Here is a 20149-nt window from a genome sequence, read left to right on the forward strand (position 1 = left end):
TTGCGACTTTGTGTTTCCACCCCTTACGTCACAATAAACTCCACATTCAACTTCACACCGACAACCATGTTTTCGACACTATCAAACACGTCATAAATAACTCATGGATCATAACAATCGAGACGAAAATATAGCATTCATAAGCATAAGCACTCCTCAAGCTTTAAAGTGCTCCACCGAGCCATATGTAGCATTCAAACAATAATATCACATTAACTCACCACAAAACATGTAGAGAAAGAGAGAAATCCCTACCAAAGTAGGTTTTGAGCAAAACCCTAGGTCTACCGAGAGATATTTGCTTGAATCCTCCAAAAATAAGCTCCACCCAAGCTTAGATACAAGATCTAGAGTGAATACAACCTAAAAATAAGATAAATGAACAACGATCAACAAGCGATTTAGAGGAGAGAGAGAGAGAAAAACGTGGATGAGAGCCCCAAGGTAAGAGCAAGAACACAAAACTTACCCTTTGTTCTCCAAATGCAAGATTCAAGTGATTTTGAGGTTGGAAACCCTTGTATCTTGAAGATTTAAGGTTGAAATCAAGAATCTTGGGTGAGATTAGAGTTGGGTAGGTGAGAGGGGGTGTTTCTAGGGTTATTTCGAGGGTTTGGATGTGAAAAATGACAAAATGGGGTATTTATAGGCGTCTGAAATGCGTGCTGAAAATTACATAAAAACACAATATGTACCAGTACTGGGTGACTCCCAGTACCGGTTCAAGAGCCTTCAAAATGCCAAAAACACAACTTCTGGACATTATGTACCGGTACTGGGCGATAGCCAGTACCGGTTCATGCTGGACAGAAAAAGAATTTTTTGTAACGGTTACCGAATTAACCCCACTTGCTATCAACACTTCCCAAACATCAATACAATCTCAAAATACAATATTTTACATATTTAAACAATTAAGAAAACATAATAATTCATGAGTCTCTACATTCTATCCTTCTTAAAGAAATTTCATCCCAAAATTCTACAATTCAAGTCAAACAAATTCATGCATCAAGTACTCATGCTCATACTGCAGCACATGTCATCAAGCAATTAAGTTAACAATCATAAAATCAAAATTTGGAACTCACATTGATTCAATTTGAAAATAATTGCGGATACTTCTCCCTAACTTCGTCTTCCATTTCCCACGTCGATTCTTCATTTTCGGGGGTACTCCAAAGAACTCGCACTAACGGAATGGTCTTACCCCTCAAAACTTGGTTACGCGAATTTAGGATACATATTGGCTCTTCTCCATAAGATGCATCGGCTTCCAACTCTAGTTCAGACCACTCTAGAACGTGTGACAGATCCGGCTCATACTTTCGCAACATTGACACGTGGAACACATCATGAACGCCCGATAACCTCAGTGGCAATGCTAATCGATATGCCACTTCCCTGATCTTCTCGATGATATCAAACAGCCTGATAAAATGTGGTGAAAGTTTGCCTTTTTGCCCAAAACGATATCGTCCCCGACGAGGTGATACCTTAAGGAACACATGATGCCCCACTTCAAACAATAACGGCCGACGACGACGATTGGCATAACTTTTCTGTCTACTATGCGTGGTTAACAACCGTTGACGAATTACTTTGACTTGCTCGGTGGTTCTTCTTTGTGCTTCAAGAATACGTTTGCAGATCGCTCTCATGCGCTTGGAGGTTTCTTTGATCAAATTTGGCCCAACCAACGTAGCCTCGCCCAACTCGGTCCAACAAACGGGTGATCGACATGGTCTCCTATACAAGGCTTCATAAGGCGCCATCTCGATACTAGATTGGTAACTATTGTTGTACGCGAATTCGACTAACGGTAGATGATCTTCCCAACTACCCTGAAAGTCCATAACGCATGCTCGAAGCATATCTTCTAAAATTTGAATCGTTCTCTCGGATTGCCCATCCGTTTGAGGGTGATACGCGGTACTAAACAAGAGATTGGTGCCAAGAGCGGCTTGCAGACTCTGCCAAAAGCGTGCGGTAAATCTTGGATCTCGATCCGACACGATAGAAACGGGTATCCCATGAAGACGGATAATCTTGCAGATGTACAAATGGCTAAGCGTTTCAATCAAATCCGAAACTTGAATCAGTAAGAAATATGCGGATTTGGTCAATCGATTGACTATCACCCAAATGGCATCCTGCCCCCTCGGCGACCTCGGTAACTCGATAACGAAATCCATTGTCACGTTCTCCCACTTCCACTCTGCCACTGGTAACGGTTGTAACTCCCTCGCGGGTCGTTGATGCTCGGCTTTCACTTGTTGGCACGTAAGGCATTTGGACATGAAAAGAACAACGTCCCTCTTCATTCCCGGCCAGCAAAATTGTCTACGCAAGTCATGATACATTTTTGTTCCCCCCGGATGCACGGCTAACGGTGAATGGTGAAATTCTCTCAAAATTTCCTCCCAACACGAAATGGGTATGAACAATTTTCCTTGGTATCGCAAGCTTTGACCGGCATGAAAAATCCACCCCTCCCGAGCATTTCCGCTAAGAAATTTTGTACGGAATTCCTTTGCTTCTTCATCTTGTTGCTGGGCCTCAACTACTCGAGTCGACAAGGTTGATTGAACAGTTAAGTTACATAAGGTGACTCGCTCTCGAACTTCCTCAAAATGCAATGCGTACGAACCCAAGTCATTCATCGTCTTCCACTCGTAGATGGCCAAACTCGCAAGGTGTGTCGACTTTCTACTCAAAGCGTCCGCTACCATGTTCACCTTTCCCGGGTGATATTGCAACTCAAAGTCGTAATCTTCTAAGTGCTCCATCCAACGGCGTTGTCGCAAATTTAGTTCTTTTTTGGAAAACAAGTACTTTAGACTCTTGTGATCAGAAAAGACTTCGAATCTCCCACTGTAAAGGTAATGACGCCAACTCTTCAAAGCAAAGACGATAGCTGCAAGCTCCAAATCATGAGTAGGATAATTCCGCTCATGAGTCTTCAATTGTCGCGATCCATATGCCACCACTCGCCCCAATTGCATCAATAAACACCCCAATCCCTCTTTCGAAGCGTCACAATACACTGAGTAACCGACGCCCTCTTCGGGCACGACCAAAACCGGCACGGTAGTCAATCTTCTCTTCAATTCCTCAAAGGCTTTCTCACACGCGTCAGTCCAAACAAAATGAGTCCCCTTACAAGTCAACCTAGTCATTAGGGCCGCCAAACGAGAGAAATCAAAAACAAAATGACGATAGTAACCGGCCAAACCCAAAAAACTACGAATCTCGAATACACTCTTCGGTCGTTGCCAATTCATTACGGACTCTATCTTCCCCGGATCAACAGACACCCCATCCTTCGACACAACGTGACCCAAAAACTTGATTTCGGATAACCAAAACTCGCACTTACTAAGTTTGGCATGCAAACGGTGTTCTCGCAAGAGTTTAAGAACAATAGAAAGGTGGGTTTGATGTTCTTCTTTCGAGGTGAATAGATAAGGATATCGTCCATGAAAACGACCACGAAACGATCGAGATAGGCGCAAAAAATGCGATTCATTAAATCCATGAAAGTTGCAGGTGCGTTCGTCAATCCAAAGGGCATCACAATAAATTCATAGTGGCCATAACGAGTACGAAATGCGGTTTTAGGAATGTCTTCCCTCCGAACTCTAAACTGATGGTAACCAGACCTTAAATCGATCTTAGAGAAACAAGTTGCACCCTGAAGTTGATCAAATAAATCGTCGATTCTAGGCATTGGATACTTATTCTTAATGGTGACATGGTTTAATTTATGATAATCGATACATAGACAAAGCGACCCATCTTTCTTTAGAGCAAACAATGCCGGTGCTCCCCATGGTGACGTACTCCGACGGATAAACCCCAAATTCTCCAATTCTTGTAACTGAGTCTTCAATTCTCGCAACTTGGTGGGTGCGAAACGATCTGGAGGTATGGAAATAAGAGCGATGCCAGGAAGTAAATCGATGGTGAATTCAATCTCTCTCTGGGGTGGCAAACCAGGTAACTCCTTCGGAAACACGTCCAAAAAATCACAAACAATAAGGGGCAACTCCCCACGTGCAGACACATCCCCATCTAAGGCCAAACTCGCTAATAAGGCATACATCGGCTCCTGCTCCCGAGACCCACCCAAGTACGGCTCTAATGGTTCCCGACGCTCCCCAAAGAACTCAAAACAAGAACCCCCAGGTGGACAGATACGGACCCGACGCTTGAAGCAATCTATGGTAGCGTGAAATGTAGACAACCAATCCATGCCCAAAATAAGATCAAACCCCGACATATTCAACACGATGAAGTCAAAGGTAAAACAGCGATCTCGAATAGCAAGCTCACAATCCCGGCAAACACGATCTAATGGCGATCTACCCCCTATAGGTGTCTCAACAAGCAAAGGAGGGTTGATACTTTCAATCTCCGATTCCAATGCATAAGCAAAAGATGCAGCAATGAATGAATGTGATGCTCTGGAATCAAATAATACTCTAGCAAATGAGTTAAACAGTAGAAATGTATCCCTCACAACCAAAGTCTCCAGGGTCTGAGAGGTAACAGGAGATGGTGGAGGCCGAATAGCGGATGTGATCGCGAAAGCCCTTCCCTGAGTCATCTGACTCTGAACATGTCCACCCCATTGACCGGAACCCCGAGTAGGTGTCGAAGAACTCGCTCCTCTCTCGACCTGAGATCCCTGAACTGATGTGGTTTGATGAAAGTGAGGCTGCTGCTGCCTTTGAGTGCCTCGGAATGATTGCTGATCAGAACTCTGACCACCTCTCGGTTGCTGCACCGAACCAAACTCGCTTCGAGTCCCTTCCCCATGCGGACAATTTCTCACATAATGGCCAGCCTTCCCACATGTAAAACACGTACCCAAGAGCAGCAAACACTGAGCACGAATGTGCCCCGCCTGACCACACTCGTGTCACAAAATCGGAGGCCTATTCGGGTTTCCCCGAGTCCCGAAAGAAGAAGAAGATGGAGGCCTAAAGTTCGACAGACCCTGGGAAGCTGGAAATTGATCTCGCTGCCTTTTCCTCCCCTGACTGCCAAAACTCTCCAAAGAAGAGCTCATACCCCCTACCGGTTGCCTCGGTTCCCAAGTCTTAGGATTTCGTGGTGCCTCCTTTGGGATCTCAATGCTCCTTGCACACTCAACAACATCGGCAAACCTTCCCTTACATTGTGCCATCACCATTCTCTTCACAATGTCATCCAATCCCTTTTCGAACCGCCTACATTTTCTCTCCTCAGTAGCCACCAATTCCGGCGCGAAACGGGACAAAGATTGAAATTTTAGAGCGAATTCTAACACGGTCATATTCCCTTGTTCTAACTTCTCGAACTCCTTCCTTAATTGGTCATGGTTAGTCTCCGGAAAGTACTGTTCCTTAAAGAGCACCTCAAATTCGGCCCAAGTTAAGTTCTTTACATCTGGCTCATTTGCTTGAGCCGCGGTCCTTGCCGCTCTCCTCGCATTCTTTCTCGATTCTAAAATCGACTCCTACCACTCATTTGCTTCTCCGGTAAGTTGAACGGCCACAATGTTGACTCGCAAGTCATTCTCGGTAATCCCAAGAACCTTGAAAAGTTTTCAAATTTGGGCTAGCCAATGATCGGCCATAAGAGGGTCACTGCTCGACCCGTCGAACGTCGGTGGATTTCTACGGCTGAACTCCCTCATTGCCGACAAGGCACGACTGTCTGTATTTTCCCTAGGAGCTGGGTTTAAAAGGTTAGCGGCCGCAAGAGCAGCAACGAAATCCTTAGCAAATGGATTTTGAATGATCGGGACTTCCTCCCCTCGACCGTGTTTGGTCCCATCCCTCGGATTTCCACTAGCTGGCTAACCTCATTCTCCACTGGTGCCTCTCTACCACGACCACGGCCACGACCGCGGTCACGACCACGACCACCCCGACTTTCACCCTCACCTGCTATAGCACGCGTTCTTGGAGGCATCGTAATACAAGTGACAAGGAAAGAGAAGCTCATCAACGATAATGTAATTTAATGAGGTCTAAGCCCCCGAATATCCCAACACGGGTGTAGGGAGGTATTCCCGAGCAGATACATTTAGTTACCAAACACGTGATGTTTGGGAACTCGTGGTAAATACGACTGGACTTATCGCCGAGCAGTTCGGTGAACAGCGATATGGACCAGTGTTGTGAGAAGTCATGGCTATAAATAGACTGTTCGGTTATGATACAGCCGAACAGATGATGTAAAGAACCTAGCATGTGATACGAGTAATCACGGGTTGAAAGCAATGCAATCGATATCCGAATAAATGGTACGAGAGACCATAGTTTGAATATAGACAGGACAGTACGGGCTCAAGGACCGGTTACATGTGAGGTAATTGGTCCAAGCCGTCTGTTTGGCCATGAGACAGCCGAACAGAGAAGGAGCTCCAATTAAGAGTAGGAGCAGAGGGAATACTCTAGAAGATTCCAGAGTAGTCATGTCCCATAAAGGGATAAAGATCCCAAGAATATAGGATCTGAGAAAGATACCCAACGAGTATGGGATGTTCGGCTCTTAAAGGAAAAGAATCATAAAAGGACTCTTTTCCATAAACTGATAAAGGAAATGAGACTCCTTGATATCCTGGGTTTCCTATACGAGTTAGGAATCCTATGGCAATAAGGATGCTTGAACAGCAAGCATCCATAAATCTATAAATATGAGGTAAACCTAGAGGTAAAAGGTACGCAATATTGCATTATTATTGCTTTCCTACTGATAATTAGGGCTGAGTTTTCTAGTACGTGATACTAACAAAAGCATCGGAGGGCCTTTGCCACGAGAGGCAAAGGTGCACTCACCCCCTGTCTATTTTGCAGATTAGGGTTCAGACGTCGAGCTAGGGTTCCGGTGAAGAGGCACGAATAAGCCGTTGCGATCCAGTTGATTCGAAGTACCAATTGTTTTCATCCCCCTACAATTGGCGCCGTCTGTGGGAAACGAAAGAATTCCCTTTTGAAATACGACCATGGTGGAAGTAACTCCAGCAATGCCGCATGAACCAAAAGATGTGTTAGACGAGGGAAGGGACAAATCACCACCCGGGGCTCCGAGAAAGCCCCAGGGTGGGCACAGAAGGAACACGAGTAAGGACCGCCCCCTTACCGTGCATCATAACTCCAAAAATAAAGGAGATGGAGAGACGGCTTCAAGATCCACGAGAAGGAGTAAATCCCATCAAAGGGATGAATCAATCGCGCACTCCAGGAGTGTGCACCATAGTGACGACGTTCTTGATAGGAAGAGACAAGAAGTCGAGGAGTATGCTCGTCTGATTAAAAAACTAGAGCATGAGATCAGAGAATTGGAGAGAATTAGGGAGCATCCGGAGGATTCTGGCCTGTCTCGAGGAAATTCTAGAGGCAGTAGGTATGCTATGGTACAATACAGAAAAGATCCTTCACGAGGAAGAAGGAGCAGAAGTCCTGTTAGAGGGCGTCACGAAGCTTCTCCACGAAAAAGGGGAAGAACAAGTAGAAGCCGAACACCGGAGAGAAAGACTTCTTCACGAAAAAGGAGGAGCAGAGACCGGAGTTCTACCCCCGAGGAAGAGGACACGAGAAAGCATCATCGAGACAGGTACGAGAGACCTGATGCTGATTGGGTCAAGGCTTCGGCCCACAGGTCAAAGGAGCAAGAGGATGGGACAGTGACTGCACGAGAAGCAGCACGTAAGGCCCTGAGTAATATTGCAGCCTCTCCCTTTACTAAGAGGCTACAAGAAGCAAGGTTGCCGAGCAGAGTGAAGCACGGTGCGTTCGTACTTTACGAGACAAATACGGATCCCGTAGCTCACATACAGCATTACCAACAGGCCATGTTTATGCATGAGGGGGATGATTCCATCTTGTGCAAGATGTTTCCCTCCAGTCTTGGCAAAGTGGCTTTATCTTGGTTTCATAAGTTGGCCCCACGATCCATACGAGGATGGAGGCAGTTGGTCGAGGAATTCACTGCTCGGTTCTTAACGAGCAGAAAGGCCCCAAAGACTTTTGAGAGTCTTTCCACCATGAAGCAGGAGGAGAACGAGCAGATCAGGGATTATGCAAAGAAGTACTGGGAAACTTTCAACGAGATTGAAAGTTGCAGTGAAGAGTATGCAATTGCTACGTTCAAAACTGGTTTGCCTGTTCGGGGAGAGCTGCGCCGTTCATTGAATAAACATCCAGTAGCCACCTTGGCTAAATTGATGGAACGGATAGAGCAACACGCCAGAATGGAGGATGATATACTCCGAGAGGATGGCAGGACGATTGCCGAGCAGCAGAAGGCACCTGCCAAAAAGGTGGATAAGCCTGAACCCAAGTCTTACAAAGACAGAAGGGAGTACGGGCAGGCTAAGAAAGAGCCATACAAGGACAAGCAAGCTCCTGACCCCAAGTCCTTTTTCTCTATCACTACGGTTTGGAAGGAGCCAATATACAGGATTCTTTATCGAATAAAGAATCAGCCATATTTCAAATGGCCCCCAAGTCTAGGCGGAGACAAAGATGCAAAGCGTGCTACGAATCAGCACTGCAGTTATCACAAAGATTTGGGCCATATGACCGAGGATTGTGAGGTATACAAGAGACACCTTGATGATTTGGTCTCGCGGGGCTATCTCAAGGAGTTTATCCAGGAGGACCCTAAAGAGAAAGGGAAGGCCATGGAACTGGGTTACGAGCAACACCCTAAAGGCGTGATCCATATGATACATGGGCTGGCTGCACCTTATACGAGGAGTGAGGTGAGGCTGTTGCAAAGACAGGTCAAGCATGATCAGCACGTGATGCGGATGGGAAACAAGAGAGGGCGAGAGACTAATGCATGCAACGAGAGCATGGCATTCAGTGACGATGATTTGGCGGAGGTCCAAATACCCCACAATGATGCATTGGTCGTGACCCTACGAGTTGGGGATTACGACATCGAAAGAATTCTAGTGGATTCGGGGAGCTGTACAGAGGTGTTGTACTATGATGCATTCAAGAAGCTGGGCCTGGCCCAATCAAACTTAGAACAATCAACAACACCTCTAATTGGGTTCGGTGCAGGAGCAGTCTGGCCCCTTGGAAAGGTGACTTTACCTGTTCGGGCTGGATCTGTGGTGTTAAGAACAGACTTTTTGGTAGTCGATGTCCCATCTTCCTATAACGCGATTATAGGGAGGACATGGTTGCACAAAATGAGGGCAGTCTCCTCGACATACCACCAGATGGTGAAATTTCCAGGATCAACTGGGATTGAAGTCCTTAAAGGAAACCAGAAGGTGGCACAGCAATGCTTAATTTCCATCATCAAAACAGCCCCGAAGGTCCACCATGTTCACACACTGGAAGTACCAGATCAACCAACCATCGAGGATGTTGGGAGAAGCCCGGCTGAAAAAGTGGTTGAGGGCCTGGAGAAGATTCAGATCAACGAGATTGATCCTGAAAGATATTTTTTGATTGGGAAATCATTACCAGCAAACGAAAAGGCCGAGTCGATAAGATTTCTAAAGGAATATATTGATGTTTTTGCATGGGTGCCAGAGGAAATGCCCGGGGTGGATGCAGACGTGATCTGTCATCATTTAAACATTGACCCTCAACACAAGCCGATCATTCAGAAGAAACGAAGGGCTGCCGTACAGCATGTAGATGCTGTGATCGAAGAGGTCGATCGTTTATTGGAGGCCAAGGCAATACGTGAGGTCTATTACCCAGAGTGGTTATCCAACACTGTTGTGGTAAAGAAGAAGAATGGGAAGTGGCGTGTCTGTGTGGACTTCACAGATCTGAACAAAGCATGTCCTAAGGACAGTTTTCCTTTGCCTAGGATCGACCAATTGGTTGATGCAACCTCTGGTTACGAGCGAATGAGTTTTCTCGATGCATATCGAGGATATCATCAGATTGCTATGTTTGAACCTGATCAAGAGAAGACTTCGTTCATCACACCACGAGGGTTATACTGTTACAGTGTTATGCCCTTTGGACTGAGGAATGCTGGGGCTACATACCAAAGACTTGCAACCATTATGTTCAAGAAGCTCATCGGGAAGACTTTGGAAGTTTACATAGATGATATGGTGGTAAAGAGTCGAGAAAAGGGAGGGCATATTTCTGATCTGAAGGAAGTGTTTGAAATCCTGAGGAAATATAAATTAAAACTCAACGCCTCGAAGTGTGCGTTTGGAGTTGGTTCAGGAAAATTCCTGGGCCATTTGGTAACTTTGAGAGGGATAGAGGCAGATCCCGATCAGATTGATGCTTTGCAGAGATTACAGAGTCCCAAAACTACCAAGGAAGTCCAAAGGCTGACTGGGATGGCAGCAGCACTAAACAGATTCATCAGCAGGTCAAGTGATAAATGCAGACCCTTTTTTCAGCTACTGAAAGAGAGGGAGGGATTTGAATGGGGAGCAGAATGTGAGCAAGCTTTCCAGGACCTGAAGAAGTACCTGGCTGAGCCCCCACTGTTGTCAACTCCACGGCCAGGTGAGTCTTTAATTCTGTACTTAGCTGTTTCCGAGCATGCAGTGAGTGCAGTCTTGTTGAGGGACTTGGGGATCGAACAAATCCCCATCTATTATGTTAGCAAGACGTTGTTGAATGCAGAGACGAGATATCTGCCCTTAGAAAAACTTGTCCTGGCACTTAGGACAGCAACCAGGAAATTGCCACACTACTTCCAAAGCCATAAGGTTGTGGTTTATACTGAGTATCCATTAAAATCACTGCTTCGAAAGGCAGATTTCTCGGGACGGATCTCGACATGGTCCGTAGAGTTAAGTCAGTATGATCTCGAGTATCAGCCACGTACAGCAATTAAAGGCCAGGTATTGGCTGATTTTGTGGCAGAGTTTCCCCCCACTGTTGCTCCTTTGCCTCCTACGAGAAAGGAACAGGCAGCTAAGACATCATCCTTGAAGGATCAACCCGTAGCCGAACAGGATCCCAAAGAATGGAAGTTATTCGTTGATGGATCAGCGTGCAATACTGGTTCTGGAATTGGAGTTGTCCTCTTTCCTCCTCAAGGAGTTCTCATTGAGCTCTCTGTTCGGCTTGGATTCAGTGCATCGAATAATGTGGCTGAATATGAAGCACTCTTGGCTGGGTTAAGAAGTGCGAAGACCCTTAAAGCAGAACGGGTCAGGGTGTATTGTGATTCCCAGCTTGTTGTGAATCAACTGTCCGGAGAGTACGAGACTCGGAATGAAAAGATGGTAGCCTACGTGCAGGCAGCAAAAGACTTGCTTGATACCTTCGAGAGGGTATATATTGAGCAAATAAGTTCTGGACAGAATGCTCATGCAGACTCTTTAGCTTGGTTGGCTGCAGCAGTACCAACAGAGTTTAAAAGAAGGGTGGCAGTAGAATACCTCAACGAGCCGAGCATTGGGAGGAGTGTAGACTTGGTCTTGGACGTGAACCAAGGACCAAGTTGGATGGACCCAATAATGGAGTTCTTACGAGATGAGATACTCCCTTCTGATAAAAAGGAGGCCCACAAGATAAGAGTCAAATCTGCTAGGTTTTGGCTGTCCCCAGAGGGTAAGTTGTATAGGAAATCCTTTACGGGTCCCTATTTGCTATGTGTACATCCTGAGATGGTACAGAAGTTCCTTCATGAAATCCACGAGGGAACATGTGAGAGCCATGCTGGAGGCAGATCTATTGCCCACCGAGCAATTACTCAAGGCTATTGGTGGCCACACATGCAAGAAGATGCAAAGGTGTATGTAAAGATTTGTGAGAAGTGTCAAAAATTCTCACCAATGATTCGAACACCAGCCGAAGATCTGGTGCCTTTGACAAGTCCCTGGCCTTTTGCTCAATGGGGGATGGATATCGTGGGTCCATTGCACAAAGCAACTGGGAATCGAAAATTCCTGCTTGTTGCAACTGACTATTTTACAAAGTGGATTGAGGCAGAACCACTGGCCAAAATCACTGAGCCAATGATTGAAAGGTTCGTGTGGAAAAGCATCATCACTCGTTTTGGGGTCCCTTATTCATTGATTACAGACAATGGATCCCAATTTCAGAAGAAATTCAAGACTTTTTGTGCCCAATATGGAATAAGAAATTTTTATTCCACCCCAGCCTACCCGCAGAGTAATGGGCAAGCAGAGGCATCCAATAAAACTATCCTAGATGGGATAAAGAAGAGGTTGGACAAAGCAAAGGGAAAATGGCCTGATGAGTTACCGTTAGTTTTGTGGGCTCACCGAACAACGCCCAGGAGGTCTACGGGAGAGACGCCCTATTCGTTGGCATTTGGAACAGAGGCTGTCATACCTCTGGAAGTGGGTCTGCCGACCAACAGGACAGCTTTGGTTGAAAGTGGAGGCAATGATAGGGCCCTTGAAATCGAGCTTGATCTTGCCGAGGAGAAGCGAGAAAAGGCCTTGGTACATCTTGCTTCTTACCAAGAACAGCTGATGAAAAGCTACAACAAACATGTTCATCCTAGAGAATTTGGTGTTGGGGACCTTGTGCTACGAAAAGTGCTCGGCAACACCAAGGTGGCAAATGAAGGCAAGCTGGGGGCCAACTGGGAAGGCCCGTATAGAGTAACTGAGATTGTGGGCATCGGAGCCTATAGACTGGCAGATCTGGATGGTGATCCAATTCCGAGGCCTTGGAATGTTCATAATTTACGAAAGTTCTTTGTTTAGAAGTATTAAATTCTGTTTTGGATTTACACTACGTGATTGTGTGGGAATTACGAATATAATTCCTTTGTTCTAGTTTTGATTGTTTTTGCAAAGGGTACGAGTAACGCCCTCTTGCGTTTTACAGATTATGAATACAATCACTTCTTTCGAAAAACTGTTGTGGTATTTAAATACGAACTACGAGTTTGGTTCTCCTTATTCGTATTGGGGAGCAGGGTATACCTTTTGAGTATGTGAAACTTAAAAGCATTATACATTTTTAAGTACGTGACACTTAAACGAATACAAGTACGAAATACTTGTATAGAATTTCAAGTATGTGAAACATTGGGTATACATTTGAACACAAGTATGAAAACACTTGTATGTTTACTTTTAAACAAATACAAGTACGAAATACTTGTATGGACGTTCAAAGTACGAGATACTTATATGGTGTTTTAAGTACGTGATACTTGAGAACCTATATTGGCTTGACTTAAATGTAAGCCACATTTAGTTCAGTACGTGAAACTGAAACACAAGTACGAGACACTTGTGTAATGTCCTAAATACGTGATACTTAACAAGTATGAATACACTTGTAAAGTACTTAAAACAGTACGAGACACTGGGAAACAAATGTTTTGAAGTACGTGACACTTAAACAAATTTAAGTATGTGAAACTTAACAGGCGTGAAAGATTTGCTAAAAAGTACGAAATACTTATGCAAACAAATGATACGACATACTTAGATTGAAACATTGCATACGAACAGCTGCAACAACAAAGGATGCCGAGCAAAACATAAGGTCATGCCACGAAGGGCCAAATACCTGTGTTAACAAAGTATTCAAACTAAACAGGTGCCTCACAGGGCCAAAGTAAGCTTATGGTCACGCAGGACCAGCAACCAAAACAATTCTTATACTTACCAAATCAATCCACATTCTGGACCTCAGGAGTGTTAATGTTGATGTCAGTATCGGTACCATCTTCGACTACATTTTCTTCCAGGTTAATGGGCTCAACAGGTACATCCCGAGCAGGAGCTTCAGTAGGGACCACATCCGTGGGGATATCTTCCTCAGCATTAGCAAATTCTTCAATTTGCTGTTCAAAGTTTTCCTCTGGATGTTCTGTTGGCTCTGGAATGTCCTCGATGTTCTGAACACGGGTGCTAGGCAGCTCGTTCTCAACCCGGAAGGGTGAATCCTCAGCAACCCCTAGTTTTGTAAGACAGGTTTCCCAGCTGGCAATCCAGACCTGGTCCTGTAAAGCTGGCATCTGTTCCACGTAACTGGCGGTTGTGGCATCATAACCCTTCTGGTAGCCATCTTCATATGAAGCCTTCTTGGTGCTGTCAATTTCAGATAAAGCTTGATTTAGGCTCTCTTCGGCAACTTGCAGCTTGCCTTTAGCACCATTAAAATCTGCCTTGGCTTTGTCTCTTTCTCTTTCAAGCCGAGCAACTGTCCGAAGAAGTCGAGTGTTGTCATTTAGCAACCTGATTTGTTCGGCCTCAGCTTCTTGGTACTTTTGCCCCATGGTTACCATTTTTTGAATAAACTGGCAAAAACAGCGAGTGGTGAGTGACAAGTGTAGCAGTATATGATATATGGTATACGAAATATACATGAAGACTTATATGAAAAGATTGAGTCACATTACCTTAATTCCATTAACAAGACCAGTAGACACCAGCCGATCAGGAGACGACAGAGACTCCTTTTGCAAATCAACAGGGAGCATTAAACCTTGGGCCAAGGCTAGAGCAGTCTCAGATGAACTAGCACTATCCCCAACATGGACAAGACGGTCTCCCCTAGTAAAAGAAGGAGTCCATGTCTGGGGGAGTACTTGAGCAGTTGGTGACACAGGGAGATGGGTTTCTGTATCAGCCTGTGGGACAGAATCAGCTGGGTCATCAGACCTCGGCCGTTTGTCCCGATGTGCGTTAGCAGCATCAAGGGAACCCTCCTCCCCCCGAGGAGAAGACGATGATCTTGCTGATCCCCCCTATTGCGACGAGGTTGTGGGGGCGGAGCGCCAGATGATGCTACCCTGTTGGTAGCACCTCGTCCTCGTGCGGGCACAGTAAGTAAGGAGCTGAGATTAAGAGGTTGACGGGTCATTGTACCTGGGTTACAAGGGGATCGAGAATAACCAGAAGAAGAAGACTGGCTGGTATCACGATATGCAATCAGCTGCTCGGATTGTTGTTGATTAGAGACTGATCCACGAGAAGATCTTCTGAGTCTCAAACGAGGAAGTGGCACGCCTTCTGAAATGGGAACTTCACCAGGTAGGCCAGCAACAGTAACCCCAGTTTGAAGTCTTGAGATACGTTCTTGAGGGGCAGTTGAGGTGGATGCAGCACTGGTACTGGGATGAGCAAGTCTTCTATCAATGACCCCTCTGTACGAAGGATCGTATCCCAGCAGTATATCAGCGTCTCGACCCCGACCAGCTGTTCGGGTTCCTGGTTCTCCTGTATACTTTAGTATCCTGTTAATGTCCCCTGCTCGGATGTAGCTCGGCTCACGTCTAGGACGTTTGTTAACGTTTTCAGCTGCAAGTTTCAAGTTGAAAAACCAATTTAGTTCATGAGAAAGCTACGAGAAAGCAGTAAATGAAGAAATTGCAAAAGATAAAAAGCAAGAGCATACGTGGATAACCCCATATGTGGGGGCAATGGAGCCCTATCACTTGGCCATCTTCCCCTAAGGGCTCGATTGCTCCAGTCACATAGAGGAAGTCGATCTCGTGGTCACGAGCAGAATCTGGCAGATTGAGCACGAAGCGCTTTTCTGCCCTTCTAACTTTGAAATAGTAGGTATTATAGTCAGGGTTTAGTACAATACTGTACCACCACTGAATATCCCAAATTCCTAACTGGGTCCCCAGAATCCTATTCAAAGCTATTACACCCATTATCAGCCTAAAGACGTTTGTTGATACTTGCATGGGGGTGAGACGATACCAGTTTAGGATCTGACGGAGTAGTGGGTGAAGAGGAAATCGAACTCCACCTTCGACGATGGCAACAATGGGGATACACATTCTATCCCAGGAACCTCCGTCTCTATCTGCGCCCAGGGGGGCGAGTTCGAGACCAACGTTCTCTGGAACGTTATATTCCCTCCTAAATGCCGCCATGGCAGTAGGGGTCTCACATAATTTCCTAAATTTACTGGGTCTCAAAAGATTCTCACCATCGTCAGCCATGGGTATACTCAGGAAAGAAGAAAGACTGAAAAAGGGTGTAATTGAAACCCTAGAAAAATGACCCACGAATCTGAGAGTGAGATCTCAGAGGGAAGCCTAAGAAGACGAAATGGAGTAAGAACGAGAATCTTACAAGAATAATGTGACGATTCCCTTGAATGCAATTGAATTTGCAGGTGGCGGCAATGGCGGATAGTGGGATGCTTTCGCCTGGTTTCTAGAGAGAGAAGGAGTGCGTGTAAGTCTTTGGTAAAAACCCAAAGAGAGCTCTTTCAGGGGTTAAGGGGTGAGAGACGGAGACGAAACGTCTCCTCTCACACCGTTACAGGAAAAGTAACGGAAAGCAGAAACCGTTCTGACGCCGTTTCATAGAACGTCAGTTCGAAGTTAATGCTAGGCATACGAAAACGTGCCACGTGGAGTCGTTTTACCCCGAAATGATATAATGACATAGGCGCCAAAAGGCATCAATGAAGTATTGAAATTATGACTGCACGGGATCAAAAGAGTTTGGTCTAGATAGAATTCTGTTTCTAAGCGTCATATATTACCCCCGAACAGTGGTAAATACATGAAGCTGGGGAGCAATTGTAGGGAGGTATTCCCGAGCAGATACATTTAGTTACCAAACACGTGATGTTTGGGAACTCGTGGTAAATACGACTGGACTTATCGCCGAGCAGTTCGGTGAACAGCGATATGGACCAGTGTTGTGAGAAGTCATGGCTATAAATAGACTGTTCGGTTATGATACAGCCGAACAGATGATGTAAAGAACCTAGCATGTGATACGAGTAATCACGGGTTGAAAGCAATGCAATCGATATCCGAATAAATGGTACGAGAGACCATAGTTTGAATATAGACAGGACAGTACGGGCTCAAGGACCGGTTACATGTGAGGTAATTGGTCCAAGCCGTTTGTTCGGCCATGAGACAGCCGAACAGAGAAGGAGCTCCAATTAAGAGTAGGAGCAGAGGGAATACTCTAGAAGATTCCAGAGTAGTCATGTCCCATAAAGGGATAAAGATCCCAAGAATATAGGATCTGAGAAAGATACCCAACGAGTATGGGATGTTCGGCTCTTAAAGGAAAAGAATCATAAAAGGACTCTTTTCCATAAACTGATAAAGGAAATGAGACTCCTTGATACCTGGGTTTCCTATACGAGTTAGGAATCCTATGGCAATAAGGATGCTTGAACAGCAAGCATCCATAAATCTATAAATATGAGGTAAACCTAGAGGTAAAAGGTACGCAATATTGCATTATTATTGCTTTCCTACTGATAATTAGGGCTGAGTTTTCTAGTACGTGATACTAACAAAAGCATCGGAGGGCCTTTGCCACGAGAGGCAAAGGTGCACTCACCCCCTGTCTATTTTGCAGATTAGGGTTCAGACGTCGAGCTAGGGTTCCGGTGAAGAGGCACGAATAAGCCGTTGCGATCCAGTTGATTCGAAGTACCAATTGTTTTCATCCCCCTACAACGGGTAAAACAATTCTGCGCCACTCCACCATATTAAAATGCAATGCCAAGTAATCCAAATAATGTCAATACACTCAAGCACACATATGTGAATGCAAAGGCGTAACTTTTGAACCCATGAGACTATAAGTCTCCCCACAGTCTCAAAGTATTCAAACCTAGACGCTCTAACCAATTTGTCACGCCTTCGATTTTTAACTTAAATAAATAAACCAATTCAAAGAAAGATTCTCACATAGGATAAATAATACTCAAAAGAAATTCCCACCTGTTTAATTTACAAATCGAGTCCCCAAGTTTCGTAAATTACAATATTGGCACACCGGCCACAAAATAAGCTTAAGTACGAATACGAATAAGTTGATAACTTATAAACTATTTAATCAAAAGGAAATTCTTGAATACATAGTTACAAACCCATCTTTATCAAAAGAATGTTAACTACAAAGATGAATGAGTAACTAAAATGTAGTTAGCTTTCAAAAAGTCTTCACATCTCAACACTCGATGCAGACACGCTATTGACCGGCATTCGAACCTGAAAAGAAGGATTTTGTTGAGCTATACTAGCCCAGTAGGAAAATCTCTACTAAATCTATATGTAATGAGATGAGATACATGGATACGGTGAATCAAGCTAGATGGTGAATTCGATGACAACATTTATCAACACCATTTACTAATATCGAAACATTCTCACAAATGGACACACACACACACACTTCCAACCAATTTTCACCCCTTGCGACTTCGTGTTTTCACCCCTTGCGTCACAATAAACTCCACCCCTTGCGACTTTGTGTTTCCACCCCTTGCGTCACAATAAACGCCACACTCAACTTCACACCGACAACCACATTTTCGACACTATCAAACACGTCATAAATAACTCATGGATCATAACAATCGAGACGAAAATATAGCATTCATAAGCATAATCACTCCTCAAGCTTTAAAGTGCTCCACCGAGCCATATGTAGCATTCAAACACTAATATCACATTAACTCACCACAAAACCTGTAGATAAAGAGAGAAATCCCTACCAAAGTAGGTTTTGAGCAAAATCCTAGGTCTACCGAGAGATATTTGCTTAAATCCTCCAAAAATAAGCTCCACCCAAGCTTAGATACAAGATCTAGAGTGAATACAACCCAAAAACAAGATAAATGAACAAAGATCAACAAGTGATTTAGAGATAGAGAGAGAGAGAGAGAGAGAGAGAGAGAGAGAGAGAGAGAGAGAGAGAGAGAGAGAGAGAGAGAGAGCCCCAAGGTAAGAGCAAGAACACAAAACTTACCCTTTGTTCTCCAAATGCAAGATTCAAGTAATTTTGAGGTTGACAACCCTTAGATCTTGAAGATTTAAGGTGAAATCAAGAATCTTGGGTGAGATTGGAGTTAGGTAGGTAAGATGGGGTGTTTCTAGGGTTATTTCGAGGGTTTGGATGTGAAAAATGACAATAGGGGGTATTTATAGGCGTCTGAAATGCGTGCTGAAAATTGCAGAAAAACACAATATGTACCGGAACTGGGTGACTCCCAGTATCGGTTCAAGAGCCTTCAAAATGCCAAAAACACAACTTCTGGACATTACGTACCGGTACCGGGCGACAGCCAGTACCAGTTCATGCTGGACAAAAAAAGAATTTTTTGTGACGGTTACCAAATTAAGCCCACTTGCTATCAACACTTCCCAAACATCAATACAACCTCAAAATACAATATTTTACATATTTAAACAATTAAGAAAACATAATAATTCACGAGTCTCTACATAGGTCCTGAGAGAATGGTCGGCGAAATTATAGCTCGAGTGTACGTGTGTGGCCTAGGAGCCTGGTAGGTCCTGAAAGGATGGTCAGCAGAACTAGTGCCGTATATGCATTGTGAAATGGGAAATGATTAAAGACTGAGAGCTCAGCAGGTCCTGAAAGAGACGGTCAGTGGAATCAGTACTTTTGGGTGGCAAAATTTGAACTTAGCCTGGGAGCCCGGTAAGTTTTGAAAGATGGTCAGCGAAACCAGTGCTCAAGAAAGTAAAATGGAAAGTGGAATCGATACTTGAAAAATGATGACACGGTCTACGAAATGCTGCGATAACTCTGAAAGACACTGACACCTTCGATTATTTTCTGTGATGCTATTTTTTTTTATAGAAAAATTGTTATATGTTATTTTTGTTAGTATATGGAACATAGAGGTATGAGTTAGCTATTGGGCTTAATTGCTAAAGGTATTACTTTTGTGACCCTGACATCTTATGCCAGAGTTTAGAGACGAACAAGAGGAATTTTATAATTTGAAGGAGTTCGGTGCTGAGCAAAATAACGCAGAAGAAGATAGACGTCCAGATTGGGAGTAGAATTTACCCTAGTACCCTTCCCCTATCTATTTAAATAAATGTAACATAAATTTGAAAATAATCTGGCTTGTAATGACTTTATATTCCTTTTTATTTAATAAATGTTAAACTTTGCTTTAAATTTATTTATTTAACTTTCCCGAAAATTGGGGCATTACATAAAAAATGGTTATTTCTCAAAATACTTGGATAAGAGTAAAAACAAATTTACTTTTTCGATTTCTTTAGTTGAGACGAATCAATAACCCACAAAAGTTTGACGAAAAACTAACAAAGGCAAAAAAAAAAAAATTAAATAAAGACAAAATTTTCAGATTTAAGTTAAGTTTAAGTTATGTCCAAGAGAACGCAGCCTTATATATTTAACGTTTATGCAAAAAGATCGATCAAATTGATCAAAGAATGATAAAAG

General features: G+C 44.1%; 1 protein-coding gene across 1 annotated transcript; it reads right to left on the reverse strand.

Moving 5' to 3' along the window:
- Nucleotides 1–2076: 2076 nt before the first annotated feature.
- Nucleotides 2077–5961, reverse strand: LOC131317231 (uncharacterized). The gene is made up of 6 exons (XM_058346797.1): nt 5851–5961; nt 5084–5503; nt 3380–4849; nt 2897–3323; nt 2362–2773; nt 2077–2272 (listed from the first exon to the last, which is right to left on the reverse strand). Exons 1-6 carry the CDS (start codon nt 5959–5961, stop codon nt 2077–2079), a joined length of 3036 nt encoding a protein of 1011 aa, XP_058202780.1.
- Between the last annotated feature and the right edge of the window lie 14188 nt (nt 5962–20149).

Source organism: Rhododendron vialii, chromosome 2a (assembly GCF_030253575.1).
Source record: "Rhododendron vialii isolate Sample 1 chromosome 2a, ASM3025357v1".
Classification (NCBI taxonomy): Eukaryota; Viridiplantae; Streptophyta; class Magnoliopsida; order Ericales; family Ericaceae; genus Rhododendron; species Rhododendron vialii.

Excerpts from the sequence above, each read along its gene's own strand:
- LOC131317231 (XM_058346797.1), bottom strand. The coding sequence starts at position 5,961 with ATGCCTCCAAGAACGCGTGCTATAGCAGGTGAGGGTGAAAGTCGGGGT. Across the intron at positions 4,850-5,083 it reads CTTGGGAACCGAGGCAACCG|GCTGGCCATTATGTGAGAAA; the intron begins GTAGGGGGTATG and ends ACATGTGGGAAG. Across the intron at positions 2,774-2,896 it reads TATCGTCTTTGCTTTGAAGA|ATTACGACTTTGAGTTGCAA; the intron begins GTTGGCGTCATT and ends AGCACTTAGAAG.